This window comes from Lytechinus pictus, chromosome 7 (assembly GCF_037042905.1).
Source record: "Lytechinus pictus isolate F3 Inbred chromosome 7, Lp3.0, whole genome shotgun sequence".
Lineage (NCBI taxonomy): Eukaryota > Metazoa > Echinodermata > Echinoidea > Temnopleuroida > Toxopneustidae > Lytechinus > Lytechinus pictus.
This window is the reverse complement of record NC_087251.1, coordinates 30,589,937-30,610,621: the sequence shown is the minus strand read 5'-3', so window position 1 is coordinate 30,610,621 and position 20,685 is coordinate 30,589,937. Positions and strand designations below refer to the sequence as shown.

Genomic DNA, 20,685 nt, shown 5'->3' with positions numbered 1-20,685 from the left:
AAGAGCTTCAAGACTGATAATGAATCAGTTTGGGAGACACTTAGTACTGGTCAATAAAACATCCCTCTTGGGCCCCCCGTCTGACAAACACATATGATAGATTCAAATCAATCTCAACTTTGAAATTGATCTAAATTTGTGAAGTTAAGAGATGGGAATTTTAGATTGATTGCAAATTGAGTTTGATTTTTAATCTATCCCAATTCTTTGTAGGACAGGGCTCTGGGGAGTGTTTCATCAACATTTTCATCCGACAAGTTGTCAGATCTGACATCTTTCTCTGATGTTGATTGGCTGAGAGGTACTGTTACTATGGTAACTGTCGGATAAAATGGGACTTGTCGGATAAAACCTCCGACAAGTCCTTTCATGAAACGCCCCCCAGGAGTCAAGAGAAATGGCCAAATAACTGATCCAGAGCTGCCAACCTTGTGCAAGCAAAAAAAGGAATCATTACGGCCAAAAAAAGGAATTTCCAACAAAAAAAAGGAATGTGTTAAAACGAACCTTAAAACGACATGCGACAAACATCCAATGCAAAAAGTATGTATGCAGTGAACAATTTAAAAAAAGTTAATCTCTAGGCCTAGTCTGGGCTAAGTAACGGAGCGTTACAAATTGGACCCTTATTTTAATTAAGTCAGTAGCAGGGCTTGAATTAAGAATTGAGAGGGGCAAGGCCATTTTCAAATGGGCACTTTCAGCTTGGGGCAACCGGCAAAGTGGCCTTGGATGCCCCAAAATTTCAAGGGGTATCAAGGCCATTCTAAAGGACATGAAGGCCACTTTTATTCTTGTCAAATGGGCACCTAGGCAAATTTTTCTAAAAATGACAAGTAGGCCTTTCATTTTGTAGTGCAACCTACTCCGGCACTTATCAAAGTGAAGATCTGTCGAGAAAAAATTCTTTCAGGGGCACCAAAATCAGTTCTGGTGAACATTTTTAGGGCCCCATTTTTCTGGGGCTTCCTTTCCACTTCTAAAATAATTAATTGTTTTATGTTGAGTTTCCTGACAAAACTACCAAATTGTAGACTAAGAGAAATATAAAAAAAAAGTTGACATCAATTCAGACTTCTCTTCCCAAGTAACATTGTTTTTGCCAAACAGTACCCTTTAAAATTAAAGTGTCATAAAATGGAAGTGTACATGTAACATTCCACAAATATAGAAAAATTATTCATAAATCAATCTAATCTAAAATTCAAATAGATCTATAGATAAGAAGTTGAAATCATTCCACAAAAGTCCCATCGTAAATCACTTCACGATGTGCACAGCTCAGCCTCAATCACACTGCACGCACACTCAATCATCCCCAGCAGTGACGGCACTATAGAGCAGACATCTAGGCCGCCAGAACCGGGGAAGAAATCTTCCCATTCCTGCTAAACTGAATGCTAAAGTGCCGACTTTTTTAATGAATTCCAAAGGCAGTAGGACATCTCTCTAGTATAAATCATGTGAAACTATCAATAAATGTTGAATATCACCCAGAATTATTACTTCAAGGGACAATGAAGAGCTTTCCAGGTCTTTTCAAAGCCGAATTCATCGTATTTGTTTGATACGATTACGAGTTGATGAAAATTAACCAGACAGTACCGTACCGTTATCCGAAGGGAATTGATATTAATCAATTCAAGAAAATAGCCTCAAAATTTCATTTCTTTATCACAACAATTAATTTTAAAGTATATGAAAAATATCTTTTGATGATTCAATCTTTAATATATATGATGAGTATTTTTGTAAAATTTTGCAAATGGAATAATAATTTCCCTCAAACCTCCAAATCCCCCTCCATTACAAATGGACTCTTCTCTTACTACATTTGGGAATTACCCTACCCAATTCATCGTACTCCTCGCTCTGCGCTGGAAGAACAAACGTTGGCTCGATCACCTGAAGAGTGTTGGCCCGTGCGTAAAGACAAGTAAGGTTAGATCTAAATTCTGAAATCTGATTTTCGGATCGTTTTTTTGTACATAAAACATCACTTTATAGGAAAGAAATTACATGCAAATTTAAGATAAAATATATAAAATTCAGAAATATCGTACCTTAGACCGCAGTTACTGTTATTTCCTTTCAAATGATGATCAAAACATAATCATCCTCGATCCTTTCGTTTGTCATCGTAAGTTGCCATCTTGGATGACGTCATCATCGTTACAGACGTATTTACCAGTCGCTATACATCGCGATTCGTACCATGCATGCCGCTCGCATATTCAACTAACGTATATGTACGTGAACGCTATCAAATTATTAAAGTGCGTTGGAAAACCGGCCGGCGGGCGACTACGCACGCGCAAATACCAGGCTCATCTCGGGCTCAACCACTGAACTAGAAATACGTATTTCTAGTTCAGTGGGCTCAACACGCACTCCACATACATACAATTATGTACACACATTATCAAAATTGTCAAAAAACGTAATTTGAAAAGAAAAACCATAATGCCGTAATTTGAATGAAAAAACGTAATGATTACGGCAAAAACGTAATGGTTGGCAGCTCTGCTGATCCCATTAAAGTTAAATGCAAGACATAAGACACCATAAAACAGACTGCTTCCTTCATTTCTAAACACACACACACAAAAAGAAAATTACTCCTCCATGTTTCAAGAAAGCATAACTTTCTAACAAAATTATTTGAAGAAAATCAATTGAGCAGGAATGTTCCTACGTTCAATAATGGAAATCTGTGTGAAAATCTGATTTCTCAGTCCAGTCATGTATGACTGAACATGCAACATAGGTCAAGATTTAATGATCACTTTTGGGAATTGTGATACAGAATATAAAAAAAAAATGTCTTCTTCCTTGAATATTAATTAAGCTATTTATATAAATCATCGTTGGACCCCCTCATTCTCTACCTGATACTTTTGACGGTTGAATGAAAATAATAAGCTCATTTAAAAAAAAATCCATATTCTATTAATTTTGATATTGTAAAGTCCATTACTATTACACTTCATCGGAAAAAAAAAATTCTTATACTTTTCATTCATTTTCGTTTTTTTCAATTTTTTTCCCATCAATCTTGGTTTTCTTCTTGAAGAATGAAACTATTCTGTTATTGCTGACACAATAATTTTACACATTATCATTGCAAATCTGAAAGCCAAAGAGTTTCTCCAAAATGTTGACTGCAAAAAAATGACTTGATTCAGGTTGATGGAGCTGAAAGGCCGTCTAAAATTTATGCATGCCAACTAAATTTGAGATTCCACAAATCAAGCAATATATATATATATATAGAATTTTGATTGATTATAACCTCTCATAAATTGATTTATTTGCAAGATGGGTATGGATCTTTATTTTCACATTTCATTCATACTGCTTATTCCAAGCTCAAAATAATGTCATAGGGCTCTACAATCATATGGATTCTGTGCACTTAATCCTCAATGGATTGGGCTATTTTGATGCCTATTAGAAGATTATCTCGACATCTCGAAGAAAATAGGCACGCGCGTTACGCGTGCCATAATCTACAAAACGAGGGGATCAAATTCTGTGAAAAACCTCATTGCTAATTATGCTAATTTATGTGTAAAAATCAAATTTGCTCTAATTAACTAAATAATGCCCCCCAAATGCAATTTTTTGGTTCACAGACTCTATATAGGAATCTGATTAAATGTAATTTGAAAAAAATTCAACATCACACTTATTTTGTTATGTATATTATTGTTTTCTAAGTTCCTTATGTTTTTCTGTGTTTTTTCGGCTTTTCGTTTTTTATTGTTTTTTAATGGAAATTGTCTGGGACTTTATTTTGACCACAGACAAGATGAAATCAATTGATTTTAATCAGTAAATGGAAAAATAATGATACATTTATGAATCTTGGCTAAAAACACTATTTGCATTGGATTTGTACGCAAATTCATGTTTTTTAGCAATTTTGGGTGCGCATGCACTTATAAAATGTTGCGTATTTTTGGCACCAAGAACCCGGGTGTCGCAAAGTTGGTCTCAAAAGTTGTGCGAGACTTGAAAAGAAAATGTCAGTAAGCAACGCAGTAAAAAAAAAATAGCACAGCGGACTTATCACGAAAAATTTTGAGGGGCTGATTCAGCACCCCCCCCCCTCCCAGTCATATTAGGGTTAAAAGTGAGGTGTCTGTCTATTTGCAAATGGCCAAGCAGTGTCATGTGAAAAGTAGAGCTCCTTGATTGGTGCCTGTTAACAAATACACACACTGGTTCAGACTAACATTACACCGCAAGCACAAATCTTGTTGATGCTGGAATTCAAATTATTTTCACAGTTCAGGGCAGTTTTCCATAAATGTTGCACAACAAATGGCTATAATGTTCTGCTTCCCTAGTCTTTACAGTATACACTTGGATTTCTGCAAGCTTTGAGGATTGCAAAAATATTGCGAATGTTCCCCCCCCCTATATTTGAGAACACTTGAAAGAAAATCGAAAAGTAGACTTACCTAGACTTTGATCCTCCACCACAGCTCCTCCTTTCAGCTGCATCTTAGAGGTCTTCGGCAAAACAGCAGTGAACTTTGACTCTGTAAGGTCAAAGGTTAATATACCATCATTAAATATGAAATATGATTCAATAAGAAAGTTATCAGGAAAGGCACAGTATGATATGGGCCTATTGAACAAACTTCCTATAAATAATATTAAATTATGTTCCCTTTATCTATTTAAGCCTACATTAAAATCTTACCTTTTTTTCTTGATTTATTATGTGTACAGGTAGTTCGAAGTTTTGATTTTTATTGCGATATTAGGTTCTAAATATATGCCACTGTCAAGCAAGGTCCTCCCCATCCTAAATAATGTATCAGATATTCTATTTTTACGGTACTATCGTTTAAAAATATATGTGAATGGTGTGCAAAAAGGATACATATTTGTCCCTATATATCCTTTCCGCACACCATTCGCACAAGGCTATTGAATAGTTTACCTGATTTTGGCAATTTTGATAATTGTGATGTTTGATCATTGTGAAAATCCTTTTAATATGCTCTTGTGGACAAGCATGGTGTCCACCTTGTTATGACATTGGCCCCCAGAGATTTTAGATGGAAAAAAAAAAGAGACCCTAGGCTTTACAAATGATATGTCAGTTTTTATAAAGTTGTGATAAATCATCAATAATTCTTGGTTCCTTTATTTCATCATTTTCATGAACAAAAATGTTTGCAAGAGATGGAAAATAAAGAGCAAGAATTTCAGCATCAAGTTACAACATAGAAGAAACAGGGCCCAAAAGGAAAAACGTATCATTTATACAGTGATAAGAATTCTTACCATCTCTTTCCCTCTGAAGTTGTCCAATACTCTTAGTTGGTAATTGACTAGCAACTGTATCAGCAATTCTAGTAGTAGGCTGTAAATATAACAAGTGATTGAGTATTGAGATATCAATGCCCAAGAATTAAAAGTGTACAAAACTAGACAGATTCTTGGTTCGAATACTGCCAGATTTGAAATTCCTTGCACACTTTACTTCTAAATAAAACAAATCGAATTGAAAAGCTCTGTTAATAAAATAAAAATATTCTGTTTATCATATAAAATATTGTTTATTGAATTGGATTCAAAAGATTTTGTACACCTATCTATTATATTATACGAAAAACGTTAAATTAGCCCAATTAAAAGCTAGTTATTAAAACCTGTTTTTCTTAGAGCAAATCACTTTTGAGTTTGAGACGAGTTACTCTTCTTCAAACTCTGAAAAGGATAAAACCCCTTGAGAATGAGGGTCAAAGGACCAATTAAGGGAATGTTGAGAGGAAGAACTGCTGGGGAAAACATATCATTATAGCTGAAGTGGCTACCCTAGGTAAATAAGACATTTAAATACTCTATCTTACATCTGATCCCCAATTACAGATACTGTGTTGAGTGATCATAAGAGCTGCTCCTCCATTCTTAACAGCATCTAGGAAATCTTCTGAAACAACATGGACATCATTGCTTTTGGCTTCCTTCATCTTCTTGTTCATCTTCTTTACTTCAGCTGAAATTGAAGCAAGCAAAGAAAAAATGGTTAAGTCTTGGTCAGAAAATCTGTTTCTCCTCAAGATCCCTATCTCCTCATCCTTATAAAACTTTACAAATTGAAATAAAAGCCGCTGTAAAAAAGTAGCGCTGAGTAAAGTTTAAAAAAAAAAAAAAAAAAAATGACTTCCTGGATTCCGATGATGTCCTACCAGTCATAATCCAATTTTTTCAATAAATGGATTTCAGGAACTGTATAAAATTTTGAAAGACTTTGAATTCATGGATGGTGTTCATACATGTCTCTACAAAGAGTATACAAATAATCACACGTTTATGAGTGCGATTGTACCAAATAATACATTAGCGTACAAGTTGAAAGTCTATTCAACAACGCGAAACAGAGTTGAATAGACTGCACCGAGTGAATAGACTGCACCGAATGTAATATTTGAATGGTCACATGAATGATAAAACATTGAATATTTGTTTTCTACAACACCTGTCTTGTATGCATAGTCCAACGTAGACCAAACAACCAAAATAGATGGAACATTAGGCTTATGGAGGAATGAGGAACAGGACTAGATCTATTTGAAATATAGATCAGCTCAGGCCTTACTTTAGCTTTTTATTTTATTTGATTTTATACCTGCTCATGGTATATGCAGTGCAGTGATGCTACTTAGCTGCACAATGTGAATCCATTCTATTCAAACTCAATTTTCACAAAACATACCTTCAGTGCTAATAACACATGCTGTTTCCGGTGTGATCTTAGTAGCGACATCACCTCCAAGACCCTGAATGACTGTCCTCAGTTCTTTATTGCTCTTGGATAATTTACCATGAAGTACGATAGTACAGTTGTGAAGGGCTTTCTCTTCTGGTTTCTTGGCTAACTTCCTGTACAAGAATAAGATAAGTTTCACAATTTTTTATTCATCCCAACACCAAATATGTTTTGCTGCACATGGGGGGGGGGGGGGGTTCTGTCTGCGTAGTGGTAGAACATTCAAGATCATGAAATGTTACCAAACTCCCAACAATCACTCATGCACAGCCCTACAAGGGAGCGTTTCATGAAATAGTTAGTGATTTTTGCCAATCAGATGCAAGGATTTCAGTAGCTTTCAACAAAAGTCTGTTTCATGCTCCCAATGGGATGAGGAAACTGGTTGAAAGAACCACAGGTAAGTACTGAGCAACCAGTCTACTGGACATATGAAATCTCTATCAAAACAAAATGAGGCAAAAGGACCAATGTAACATAGATCAATATGGCCATTAATTACGAGGGTGGTCTCAGGAGCATCAGGTCAGTGATTTTCAAAGAGTACTTCATTCTGAGCCAATCAAATCCAAGGATTTCAGTAGCTTATAACAGTTTTCAGTGAAAATCACTATTATATCATGAAATGTTTCCCATGGGTGCTTTAATAGCGAAAGGAGAATTAAATGGAAACAAACCTTTTTCCGTCTCCTGCTCCCTCTTGGCTTCCTGATGCCTCTTCCTCCTCTTCAGGAAACAATCTCTTACCCTTGTTATAGGCAACAAATTTGAAGCTTTTCCTGCATAACAAAAACAATTGATCATTACTTTACAGAAATATCTGCAAGGATTTCCTACAAATTAAAATTCAGAACTATATGAAGAACACTTGGCCACATCCATAATAGATACCTTGTGCATGTTTGAAGTAAATACACTACAAAGGTTGACATGATAATACTATGTTTTATGTTTAAATGCAAAATAAATTGCAGCTTACAGAATTGAGGCCTCAATTGATTGTGATTGGCTATTAGGTTGTCTTCATGAAGTTTTTAAAGCAAACCAGGGGCCGTTTCATAAAGCTGTTCGTAACTTAAGAGCGACTTTAAGAACAACTGGTGAACCTTTCTTACACGCGTAACCATTGTCAATGAATATACCATTTCCCCCCGCATTTTCCACAAGAAAGGATCACCAGTCGTTCTTTAAGTTGCTCTTAACTTATGAACAGCTTTATGAAACACCCACCAGTACTGTTATGGATTTTTGTTATAATTGGCTATCGATAGATAGACCAGAGTTGAATGTAAATCCCGATTTCAGAATATGGGCTAATGTGTACTGTATTCAAGAAATAGGGAAAATTCGTCAAAGCTGGCTGTCAGATTTTGATTGTTTTAGTGCAGATTTCATTCCCTATAAATTAAATACAGTCGTCTGATTTTTAAGTTACTGGAAATTCTAATTAAGATACATATAGCACAGCTACCTGCTGAGTTCCTGATTTGCCACAAGTCATTAATCAGCTGCACAATCTGATGCTAGAGGGTTGAACAGTTTACTGACTTACAAATAATCAATATCTTCCTTGAGATATTCCGGAATGTGCCACGTCTTGCTCCTTTGGACATCCTTGCTCCTGTATTGACACTTGGTCCAAGATGTCAGGTTACCGGTACACTTGAAGGTCAGACCGGAGGAACTCACAACCAGCTGGCCATTCTTGCATTCGGGACAACTCTCAAGGGCACCAAACATCATGCCATCGGCCACACTGTCCAGAAGCTGAAGGATGACAGAATTATTAAGCTCAAGTAGAAGTTGAAAAGTTTTGTAAATATGGTCCTGCTCCAATGAAATGGAGGTGCACAAATTCACCTGACACTCGCAGAAATCACCCTTACCCCCGCCCTCCACTTTGTAAAATTCAGTAAATGGTATAAGAACCTCTTAAAACATTAATACATTATGATGGCATACCCCCCCTCCCAAGTAGTGGTAGTAGGTATGATATATTCCATTGATATAGAAATTACTCTCTCTTCTTTTCAGAACAATATCATGTTAACAACAATTAAAACTTTCATTTACTTGACTCTTATCTATTCTGTATTATTTTTAATAAATCCTAATACCTTGTTCACACTGTATCGATTCATGCCACAATGGAAACTGTGGTCTTAATTGAATTGATCATAACAGATCAACCGTGGCAACAGTATTGATCGTAGATTTTGTTTTAGAAAGGTTCAATATTTTTTGTTATCAGCTACGAAAAGTCAATTGTGGCATTCATAACGGATCACATGGCAGTGAGAATGAGGTATAAATGAGCACACAGTCTTGTTTCATAAAAGTTGTTATAGTAACACATTTGCAGCAACAGTATCAATTTTATTAGCCGATAGTAAACTTGCATTTCTTTTACCACAACTCTTGATGAAGTAGGACTCTTTTCTTACCTTACTTTCTCCTGGAGGGACTTCCTGATCATTAGCTTCAAGTATATCTTTCAGTCCATTATTCTTAACCCATCGGTAAAGCTGGTCACGGATTGCCCAAAGATGGTCGTTCTGGGTCTGAGGTGCCAAAATTTCATAAAAAATACAGATCAAAAAGTATGATGTATAGTACTATAACTTTAATGATATATTATCTTTAATTGTAGATATTAACTTTAAGATGAAAATATTTATTAAACATTCTGGAGACAAGTTGGGCATTGTAAAGAATGAAAATCACATGGCCTTAAAGCTTGTCTTGTGTTATAATGCAATTAATGTACTTTCAATTTTTAAGATACTTAAATTCTTTATGATTCATTTTCATATCATATTAGTATATGAAGTCTGTATTATTTATTCTAAATGAAAATAAACATTTAAAACTGATGATCTCTCAACTAACAACTTTACAGGGAAAAAAATTTTCACCTTGAGATCTTGATCTAGTTTACTGAGCTTTGGAGCAGCTTTCTTCTCTGGAGGAGGACCTGTCTTTCCTTTCTTTTTTCCTTTGCCTTTAGTCTTTGGCAATGCCTTCCTGTAAAACAAAACGGGATAATATTGATTAAAATTCAATGTATAAGAAAAAAAGACTTCTTTCATTGCTTGTTGCAAAAACAGTGTTAGTCAATATTTAATCGCTAGTGACTACATCTACAATTAGTTACAATAAGGATCTCATCCTTATCGATGTTCCAGGAGGGGTCAAACAAATTGGAGGAAAAGTGTTTAATCTTAAATTTCATATAATCAAATAGAAAAGATATATTGAGTAGTGGCATCATAGACTCCCTCAATTAAGCACTTTAGCGACACTCACAGAAAAATTGAAATCCATGACTCACTATCATTACTTTTTTTTTTTTTCATATCGCGTTCAATATAACATTGAGGTTTGGATGAACCGCTTCCTTGTTTCTATAAATATTTGTGTTTTGTATACCAGTTCCTCAGAGAAAATAAGAGAAAAATTCAATAACTCACTGCCAAAAGTTTAATATTCTACATCTGATTTGATACATTCCTTTTATAAAACAGTGTGTTTTTCAATGAACTTTGAGGGCAACATCATGGGATACATACTTGAATTTCTCTTCTAGCATCTTCTGGTCTTTAGCCTTCAGACGATCGAAGCTTGTGAGCATACTGGCTGTACCGTTAGGAGGCCATTCACTAAGATCATTCTCCATATACTTCGCATCAACAAAGCAATCCACATGATGCCAGCGGGGTACTGGCTGATACTCTTCTACCGGTTCCATGAAGGCGATTCGAACTGTCGTCTTATATTGAATGGGTACAAGACGGATAATAACAGCATTGGATCACAAAGTAGACAATCATAATCAAGAATAATTAAAAGAAAAGTGCTAAACAACATTTTTTAGTCCAACAAACCTACACTTGCCAGTCCTTGTTGCTAATTCAAATGATAAATTTTTGATGAATAGATCTCAAAGTTTTGTACAATGATGGTTTCAAGAACACTTCCACCAAAAAAAAAACCTGTCACTGACATACTCATCAGTAAAGTTTTCCAAGAAAATAATAAAATTCAAGACTATCACAGGGTGCTACATTATACACATAAGGCACGTATGCGCGTGCATGCAGGGCCAAATAATGAACAATGTGCGAGAAGAGCCAATGGATATACCGCACCGAGGTCTGCAGGACCGAGTGCAGTATATCCATTTGGCGAGTCGAGCACAGAGTTCATTATTTAGGTCCTCTATGCACAAGAATGCGTGCATTGTTTGTTTTATACAGCCCCCTCCTCCCCCATGTTAATTAGTTGTCCCGATAGCTATATTTGATCTAAATTATAGATAATTCCAGACCTTGCACTATCCTGCACTCTGACGTCAGAGTGCAGGATAGTACTTTTGGTATGACGTCAGAGTGCAGGATAGTGCATTTTGGATGCAATAGTGCAATTCACTGAATATCATGTGATCCGATTTGGACCAATCAGAACAATCTTATGAGTTGTATAAAACTTTTTAGAAGCACTTGCCTGGTCGGGCAAGCAAATTTTTAAATATTTGGAATATACCTGCCCAAAAATCTATTTCACTTGCCCAAAGAAATCCTTCAAAAAAAGTTTTACCTCTTCAAAAGAAAGTTTTGCGGTTTTAAAAACTATTTAACTTTTTCTCTCTTTTGACATGAACTGATCTACCTTGTTATTGCATTTCTTTTTCCAAAGTGATTTTATCTTGCCTGCCATGACCAAAATTAGGGTCAATATCATATCATATTGACCCTTATTTTGGTAATTCTACTATGAGAATTTTGCTTGCCCAATTTGGGCAAGTAGTTTTGGTCTTTACTTCAAAACACTTGCCAAACTCTAACTTTTACTTCCCCCGGGCAATCGGGCAAGTGCTTATGTAGCACCCTGCTATCATTACTACCAGTATGACATGAACACACTGCATGTTAAAAACAAAATAAAGAAAAACAAATACATTGTGTTATCTAGAAGAAAATACATGTACGTGCATGATGTCTTCACTGATTTCAAACTCTGTCTAGGAAGCTTACCTCTGGAATCTTTTCTCCACAACGAAGACATTTTGCTCGTCCAGAACTAGCATAACCCACAGTAAACTGAGTCAGTGTTGTGTTACTTTCTCCTCCTTCATCGGGATCTGCACTTTTGAGCGATCCTCCAGGCTTCTTTCCAGACAATGTCTCCTTGATCCTTTGTTGATCATCCCATCTCAAACTTGGGAAGCCCCCTGTAAGTTGGGAAACAGGAAAGAGTACTTTATGTATATTAGTATATCTGCAATTTATGATGAAGTGTTCAACTGAGATGTGAGGTATGGTAAAAAAAATTATCTACATATGGGTACTTTCAAAGATGTGCTGATATACTGAATTAGCAAATGCAGTGTTTGATGTATCGCGAGCATGGAAAAACACCTGTACATGTAAAAAATAGATGATCTCTTTAAGAAGAATTAAAGGTCAGTTCCATCCCAGAAAGAAGTTGATTTGAATCAAAATCAAATGTAAATCAGGAAACTTGGGACATTTTTAAAGTTTTGCTTATTTTTCACAAAACAATTATATGCACAACTCAGTGATATGGAAATAGAGTCGATGATGTCCCTCTCTCACTAATTCTTTTGTCTTTTATTGTTTAACTTACACAATATTTCTATTTTCAACGGTTTAAAAATGAGGGCCCTCTTGTTTGAACCACATGTTAAAACATTGGTAATTCAAGAAGTTCAGGAAGGAACATTTTTCACTTGACAATGAGAAAATGACAATATTTCATGTTATGAAATACAAAAGAAAATAAATAGCGAGTGGATGATGTCATCCGTCTCCCCATTTGCATACCAAACAGGATGTGAATATAACTGTTTTTGTGAAACTAAGCAAAACTTTAAAATGTTGTATTTTTCTATTTTCCAACTGATTCTAATGAAATTTTCAGCGTCATGCTTGTTTAATTTTTCTCTTTTTATTCAAACCAACTTTTTTGTTGAGGTGGGCTGATTACTTGTAAATTGTAATGCACAAGGAAACAATCTCCTTAGAACAACTGTTGATTGGGTAAAACAATGATGTCACCTTATTACATTTTCTTATGAAAGTGAGCTGAACAATATGTACATCAGCTTTTACAATGTGATAGCACGGATAAGAAAATCCAGTTTCAAAATATAAAATTAATCTGTAAATTGCACTTTGACCTTGAAAAGTAAATTCTTTTCTTTAAACTCTGAATGATTTCATTATAAGAATGAAAGTATGAAAATTAAACTCATGGGCCAGTATTCTGAAGTCGGGTTGAAAGTTGTGGTTTAAGTATGGAGAGCCAATTGGGGCATGAATCCCTAACAGTAAACATTCAATTTATTAACTCATATGACACCCAAATTGTTCATAATTGTCTGGGAATGATAACTGAAGTATTTTCTTCATTATGACAGCAAAAGGAAACAAAATATTAAACATAAGAAATATAAAATATAAACTTGATTTTTTATTTCTTGGCTTCCCAAAATTTTAGTACGGAGTTAGAGCGTGGTCTAAGTTTTTTTGTTGATTGATTGGCTGATATGGCCTTTTATTTGCATCCAAAATAAAATCATACATTTAACATGATAAAACAATATCTAAAAATACTAGGCAAGGGATAATAAAGCAAAATACAATTTCAAAGATAACAATTACAACAAATGAAAGCACAACATACATGTACAGTTAAACCTGACTTCAGAATACGGGCCATGGTATTTAGGGTAATGAAGATCTTTATAAGAAACATAATAAAATAAATGATATATTGTACCAATGTCTGCTTGGGATTCTGGTTTGTTCCTCTTGAAGAAGCAATGGAAGTGGAACCAATTTGGTATCTTCCCATCAAAAACTGGAGACTGAAATTAAAGAAAATTAAAAAAATAAGATCATGAAGATTGTTAAGCATCCATGCACCTTAACTCATTGAGTGCTTTGTGCACGCTACGTATCCTACTATTACATGCCACACTCGTGCTCGCACGCCTACTATTGATTGCTTTGTGCTTGCATTGTTTCCTACCCTCGCCTGCTTCGTGCATGACTGCGCACATTCGGAATTACAATCATTGTTACGCCGTTTTGCATTGTATTGCGCATCGCATGCACGCCGTAATTAGCACTATTGTGTGCAGTGCGAACTCTGCTTTCTGACAGATCAACTTACTCACGCGGTTTACATTCGACTTTTTCGAGTATTTCTACATTTTTTACAAAATATGGCTCCGCCTCCGAGAGGGAAGAGACCTAGGTTTTTTGATCCATACAAAACACTCCACAAAATGGAACTACTTGATACAACTCATATTTTAGCGGTAAAGATAATAACCAATCCATATAATGAGGACACCATTATAAGTGGTATGAAATTTCCTACAACTTTACTACACAATATTTTGTGGATAAACTAATCGTTAGAGAGTTACAAGCAATTGTAATCATGACTATTGAAAGGAGTGAATACGGCTCGCGATCCTAAAATCAATGTGGCACAGGGGGGTTTTGTGGCTGGCACAGGGGATTAGCATCGGATTAGCACTGTGGCGTTGGGTTAGTAGTGTGTATGGCATGTTAAGAGTTAATCAGCTTCAAAGATGGTGTAGTCCCCCCCCCCCCCCGTCCCCGAAATCGGCATCAAGTCAGATTGTTTCAGAAATTTATAAATATGGCAAAAGTTCCCTAATTTTCTCTAATTTTGTTTAAAATACAAGCAACAATGACAATTGAAACATTTTTTTTGGTGAAATTAAAGAAAAAATGTTCATGTTTAATGTTAGCCTAATAATATGAAGCATGATCATTACAGTCTCCTGTTGGAAAATCTGAAGTTCAAGATCAAACGCACTTATTCAATGAACAAGGTTACGGCATAACCTTGTTCTCTGTTAGTACTCCATGTGTGGAAAAATAAGATTGGCAATGTTTGGCTTATTTTCTCTTTTTCTTCGGAACAAATGCTTGATTGTTTGACACTGTCAGATTCCATTACAGCTATAACCATCATATAACTTGGCTCTAAAAGGGATGGTCCAGGCTGGAGATATTTATGTCTCAATAGTGTAAAATTCAGAGCAATATGCTGAAAATTTGATCAAAATCAGGTAACAAATAATGAAGTTGTTGAATGTTCAGATTTGAATTTTCCGGTGAAACAGTTCTAATGAATATTCATGACCATGTGCATATAACTGTTTTCACAGAATATTGATAAACTTTAAAATTCAATAACTTCGTTATTTCAATATTTGTTATCCGATTTTGATGAAATTTTCAGCATTTAAAGTTTTTTACGATTCATCATATTTATCGGCCGATGCAAGTATTCTTATTATCTAAGTTGGCACTGCTCATGAATCATGTCATGATATTGTCACCCTCTATACGCGTCTTATAGCTAGGCTACGATAACAAAGACGGCAAGATGGTGACAATAACAGACTGTAAGTAAACGCTCCTGCTCTCAATTATTTTTCTCATTTTTCTCGATTTATTTGAATAAATACATTAGTACGTGCAGGGGGTAAATATACTTTTAGCCCATTTACATAAGTTTGGGCTCAAAACCTTAAAGAAAAGTATTTTTGAGCAACATTGTTGTCTCCAAAATACTTGGTGCGCATAGAGCAATTAGCAATGGCATCCTGCCCGTGGCTCCGTGGAGATTACCCTTGCCTTATCCTTAAGCAGGTCAGTGATATGAAACAGTGAAAAAAATACACGGGGGCGGCGGGCGAATTCGCCCCGGAAATGCCTAAAGTCGCCCTCGAAATCACCCAAAATCATGCTTTCGGGGGCGACATAAAATCTGAATGTCGCCCCCGAAATTATTGCCGAGTGATAACAACTCAACCAACCACTAGCGCCATATGCTCGAGCTCCGCCAAAAAAAATTATTTGAAGGTTTTGATGGCCCGAACGGGCCACCACCAAAAAAGTTAATGTGGAGCCTTGCCTTACCATTTAAAAATCATCCAAAATCCACACTCAAAATCATGAATAAGCCTTGAAAATAGCGAGGAGCGCAGTTTCAAATTCCGAAGTTGCGTCTTTTTTCCTGTACCACGTATTTCCACACACATGGTACCGTACCAGGTATGGAAAAAAAATGAACGCGACGGTCGGGAAACAGTTGCATGTATAGGGGTCAATTATGACTACCACTATGTGCAATTTCTAATGCACATGTTTCCCCTACAGTTATCACAATTCTGTGATAAAATAATTTGAGTCTAGTAACCTATCATTGACATTGGTGAGTTGTCATTCGGCTTTGCTTTTCAAAATGGCCTACTGTATTAACATCCAAAATAACTTACCTTATTTATTAATTATAACTTAAAAATCATTTGTTTTATTTTTCTCGGGGATGTGGTAAATATCAGACAATAAATCATCAAACAAAGCTCCATCTATTTTACAAGGCAGGCGGCAGGCGCACGCATTGGCGCTTGTATTAGCTAGCCAGTCTGAGCTCTGTCTCTCTGCCAGAGCTCTGGGGGACAATTCGCTCAGTAAAGGCCTCAATGATGGTGATTTTCTGTTTCAGACAGAGTTTACATTTCGGGTATATTATTCAAAACTGCCAATAAAGTTTGATGATTTCTTCATTGTCATGTATATTTAAGTTCTTAATGAATACATTCTCACCAAATTTAGACTCCCCATAGAGAAATGCAATTTTCATGGAGATCTGCGTTTTCAAAGAACTTCACAAAAAGTTAGGGTATTTCTATTTGATAAATAATGTGGGCCTTTATTACATGTACATGGCCGAGTACAGGGTATTGTACTGGAATAGACTGAGTAGAAATTACATATTGAATTCATTTATATCCAAGTCCAACTCACAGTCACACCCACACACACACACACCCACCCACACACACACACCCAAATATCAAACAAAAAGTAATAATTCATTTATAAGTGAACAGGTAATCCTCAAAATACAAAAAAGTAGCATTCAAAAAGAGCCCCCGAAATGCAAAAAGTAGCCCCCGAAAGGTAGAAATGGAGCCCCCGAAATTTGACAAAATTTAAAATGGAGCCCCCGATATAATCTCCAGGAGCCTCCTGGCTATTCATGACACTTTCAGTTTCAAATTCAAAATGTAAACATTGTGTCCGTGAGAATCCTACTCTTTTTATATGATTTTATGGAACAACTCCAATTGCAATTCTAACTTCAATCCAAGCACTGCCACTGGCTCACTTTATTCATCATCCCAGCATAACTTTCTCTATGAAGTATGAGCTGCCAAAGGGATTAATCATGAAATAGATCTAGACTTGTCTTGTCTTGGGTTAAGTCGGCATATGCAGACTTGCTGTACTCCGCCAACTTTATTGATGTGTGTGAAATCACCAAGTAAGCAGGGGCCTGTTGCATGACGAGATGAGCGATACGTAAGAACGTCCTAGGACCATTCTTCCGAGATAGGAAGATTGGCGACAAATCAGCGCTTTCCGTTTCACGAAGGCAATTTTGTCTTTCAAGTCCGCGACATTGTTTGATATCGATAGTATCGGAAAAATATTTAGTCTTCATCGTCACCTGAACCTTTTATTTCGGAATGACGACTTTTCATAAAATCATATATTTCAATAAAAGGGGATCAAATAATGTTTTATTTATTACTGATTGTAGAATTGATGTATGGAGCTTACTTTATGAGGTAAAAAGAGAAAAAAAATCAAGATTCACAAACATAACTGGATAAAATCGAAATTTTCAGTATTTCCCTTATTTAGAACACGGTGTCCTCTTAGAGACACCTTTCATTGATATTTCAACGAAAGAGACCCTTGTCCGACATAAAATTGATTTAACTAAGTAATTTCGACATTTGATTAGTTCAATATTCTGTATTTTTACAGAATACATATATATAATGATGATTTTGCAAATTATGCATTAATATGTTATCTGTTGAGGTAAAAATAGGGTTTGAATGGAGTAAAAAAAATCAACAGTGTCTGATTGAATGAGACTAAAAAGGAAAATATGAGAGGCTGCCTGTGAAAAATCTAATTTATTTATTTTATTTGTCAGATATAACGCAAGAAATACAAGTGTGAGTGTTTAGAGTATAAACATACCTCAGTTGCATGATGAATAACCGAAGACAAGTAAAATATGAAAATTGCTGCAAACATGTCCAAGTGGATAAAGTAGTGCTTTCCAATAATAATTAAAACATAGAAAAAGGTGTGCAATCCGAATGGAAAAATACTAATTACAGAAATAATGCTAAAAATTACAATGTTCATAAAGGTCATCTTTAAATTTGATCACTGGAAGCTAATATAAGAATATATGGTGTAAGAATATAAAAAATATATATGTTCAACATTTCAAAGTTGAGGAGTAGAGACTACATTACTGCTTAAACATTACATAGGGGCCGAAAGGGGCATACCCTACGATTTAAAATGCGCCTCTTCGTATGGACTTTCAATAATCTTTTCTTTAATGAACTTATCTTCACTTGTAATGGATTCGTAAGATATAGGCCTAATCTGTATCTTAAATTCAATTAGCTATTTTGTTACTGCAGATTTTTTGTTTTGTTTCACTTTTTCACATCTCAATTAGTTAGCCCAAATCCGACAATTAATTTTCATTGATTGAAATTAATCTCAACAAAAAAATAATAATTATAATGAAAATGAAATAAAAATAAATAATTGATTTACCATGTTTAACATTTAAGTTTTGTATCACGTTTTTTTTTGCTGAACGTTATAAATAAGCAGTTTTACCTTCACCTTACATAATTTCTTTTAAAGAAAATGTTTTCATGTTGTTTAATTATGAGAAAGCATGAGGGGTCAGAGAGATAGTGCCGCCCATTTCGATATTTAAAAAGAATTAATGGAAATGGTGTGGGGATAGGACGGAGGGAGAATAAAAGAAAACATATTAAAAAAATATTTGGGCCTACATTACCCCCGGAGAAGTTAAAATGACATCCGTTTTTGCCGTGCAAAAAGACGACCTGAAATTGATGACAACTAGCCCCCATATAAAAAAATTACTTGGCGCCACAGATAAAATGCATCAGTGTGCAACACCAAAAAATGTTTAAAGGTGATATGTCAGTGTGGCTTGCCGTAAACGCATTTTCTCTCAATGCCGACGGTGGCGGGCGGTGTGCAAAGAAGATCATGCCTACGTAGGACATGTCTGGAGGTGTCTTTCCAAGGACCATTCTTCGTATCTCCCCAGGTCACTTGCTAGGTTTTTGATTGAGTTTGGATTTGAAAGAGTCTAATGAGTTTATCAATGTTGTGTCCATGTTTAACTCGTTCCAATCTTTGGTAGTTCGAGGGAAGAAGCTGTATCTAGTAGTATGAGCATCCCTTTTGACTACGCTGGAGCTTGATACTATTTCCTCTAGTCTTCCCAATTGCATTTCCAGTAGCCGCCTAACCATGCTAACTGAGTGTAAGTGTAACTTAGTCTATCAGTATAACTTACCTGAACCATTTTAGCTAATCTCAATGACTCTTTGTCGATTTTGTTGCGACATGACTTGCACGAAGCACGGTTACTTTTCGCATACTCCACCCTGAAAGGCAAATCTTTCGAACTTGTGTCGGCCATCGTCTTGCTTTTGCAACAAATTACAAAGATTCACAGGATTTCCAGTAGCTAGTTTAGTAGTACTAGTAGACGTCTAGTAGTACCTTTGCGAATTATAATTGTGATTCAGTCAGATCAGTCGCGATCTGAGACTGAGAGAGCGGGCGAAGGAGCAGGGATGCTGATGGCGCACATCGGCGTCGCGTCGCAATCACACCCTAAACTTCTGGCCAAAGTACACGGTTCGCTCCGCTAGCCTCGGCGCCTCGCCACAAGCATGGGCTTGTCAGCGCATGTTGACTAAATTAGTCTGTTTTGTCCCAGACCCTGATGTACATTACCTAGTCTACAGACGCAGACACCTACCAAACAAGCTGGCACCGACAGTGTATATAGGGGTATAGGCGGATCGGGGGGGGGGGGGGGGGGACGAAGCGGCTCACCCCCTATTGGCGGCGATAAAAGAGGGGAAGAGAAAAAAGTAAGAAAAAGGGAATTGGGAGGGGAGAATGATAAAAAGAGGAGGAAGAAAGGTGATGGGGGGGGGGGGAATAGATCGATCTAGACCTAAATTCTAATATAAATGCCATGCAAAATAGATAAACTCTCTGGTAATAATTATCAGAATAAAAATTTTGCTTGCTTTTCGCGCTCACTTCCCTGTTGACTAAGATAATCAGCTCGGCGGACTTGATCTGCACATCGATCTGCTCGCTATATTCGAGGGTATATCGAGTTTCCTGCCTGCATGTATTTTGTTTTAGCGAGAAATACCGTACACCCTTTTTGACAAAAAAAGTGCTGAAATTTTTAGCTTGTACCTTTTGATTATATATATGAATGGCAAAAATAAGCTGCTGAAAACTGCTTATCTAATAAAAGAGAGCCAATGGAGTAAATTAGAAAGTCAAAAAGGGGCCTAAGGGGCCTATATATATGCTTAACTCACACCACTGATCTATCCAGATCAATAGATCAGTGGTTCACTCTATAGCTCAGTGTGTGCCTGGAGGTGCCGCCCCACTGGCATTGGATTTTCCTTGGGGGTGCTACGTGTATTTTATATATTCACCATAGGCAGTAAATACTCCCTGGAATCTGGTATATAGGTGTTATAATGGTAGATAAACCCTCTAGAAATTACTGTCGGAATAAGTTTCGCTTGTGCGTTTCACGCTCACATTCCCTGTTGACTGAGATAACAATCCGCTCGGGGTGATCTGCACAAAATTATTCTGCTCGCGATTCGAGTTTTCCTGTTTTAGCGAGAAATATAATAT

General features: G+C 36.1%; 1 protein-coding gene across 1 annotated transcript; it reads right to left on the bottom strand.

Annotated features, from left to right (window-relative positions):
- Positions 1-3,771: 3,771 nt before the first annotated feature.
- LOC129265832 (poly [ADP-ribose] polymerase 1-like) lies at positions 3,772-19,722 on the bottom strand. Its single transcript, XM_064102441.1, has 12 exons — positions 19,301-19,722; positions 13,592-13,679; positions 11,824-12,020; positions 10,360-10,559; positions 9,706-9,814; positions 9,235-9,351; positions 8,343-8,557; positions 7,468-7,569; positions 6,737-6,903; positions 5,871-6,016; positions 5,302-5,380; positions 3,772-4,547 (listed from the first exon to the last, which is right to left on the bottom strand). Exons 1-12 carry the CDS (start codon positions 19,424-19,426, stop codon positions 4,423-4,425), a joined length of 1,671 nt encoding a protein of 556 aa, XP_063958511.1. The 5' UTR covers positions 19,427-19,722; the 3' UTR covers positions 3,772-4,422.
- Positions 19,723-20,685: the final 963 nt, after the last annotated feature.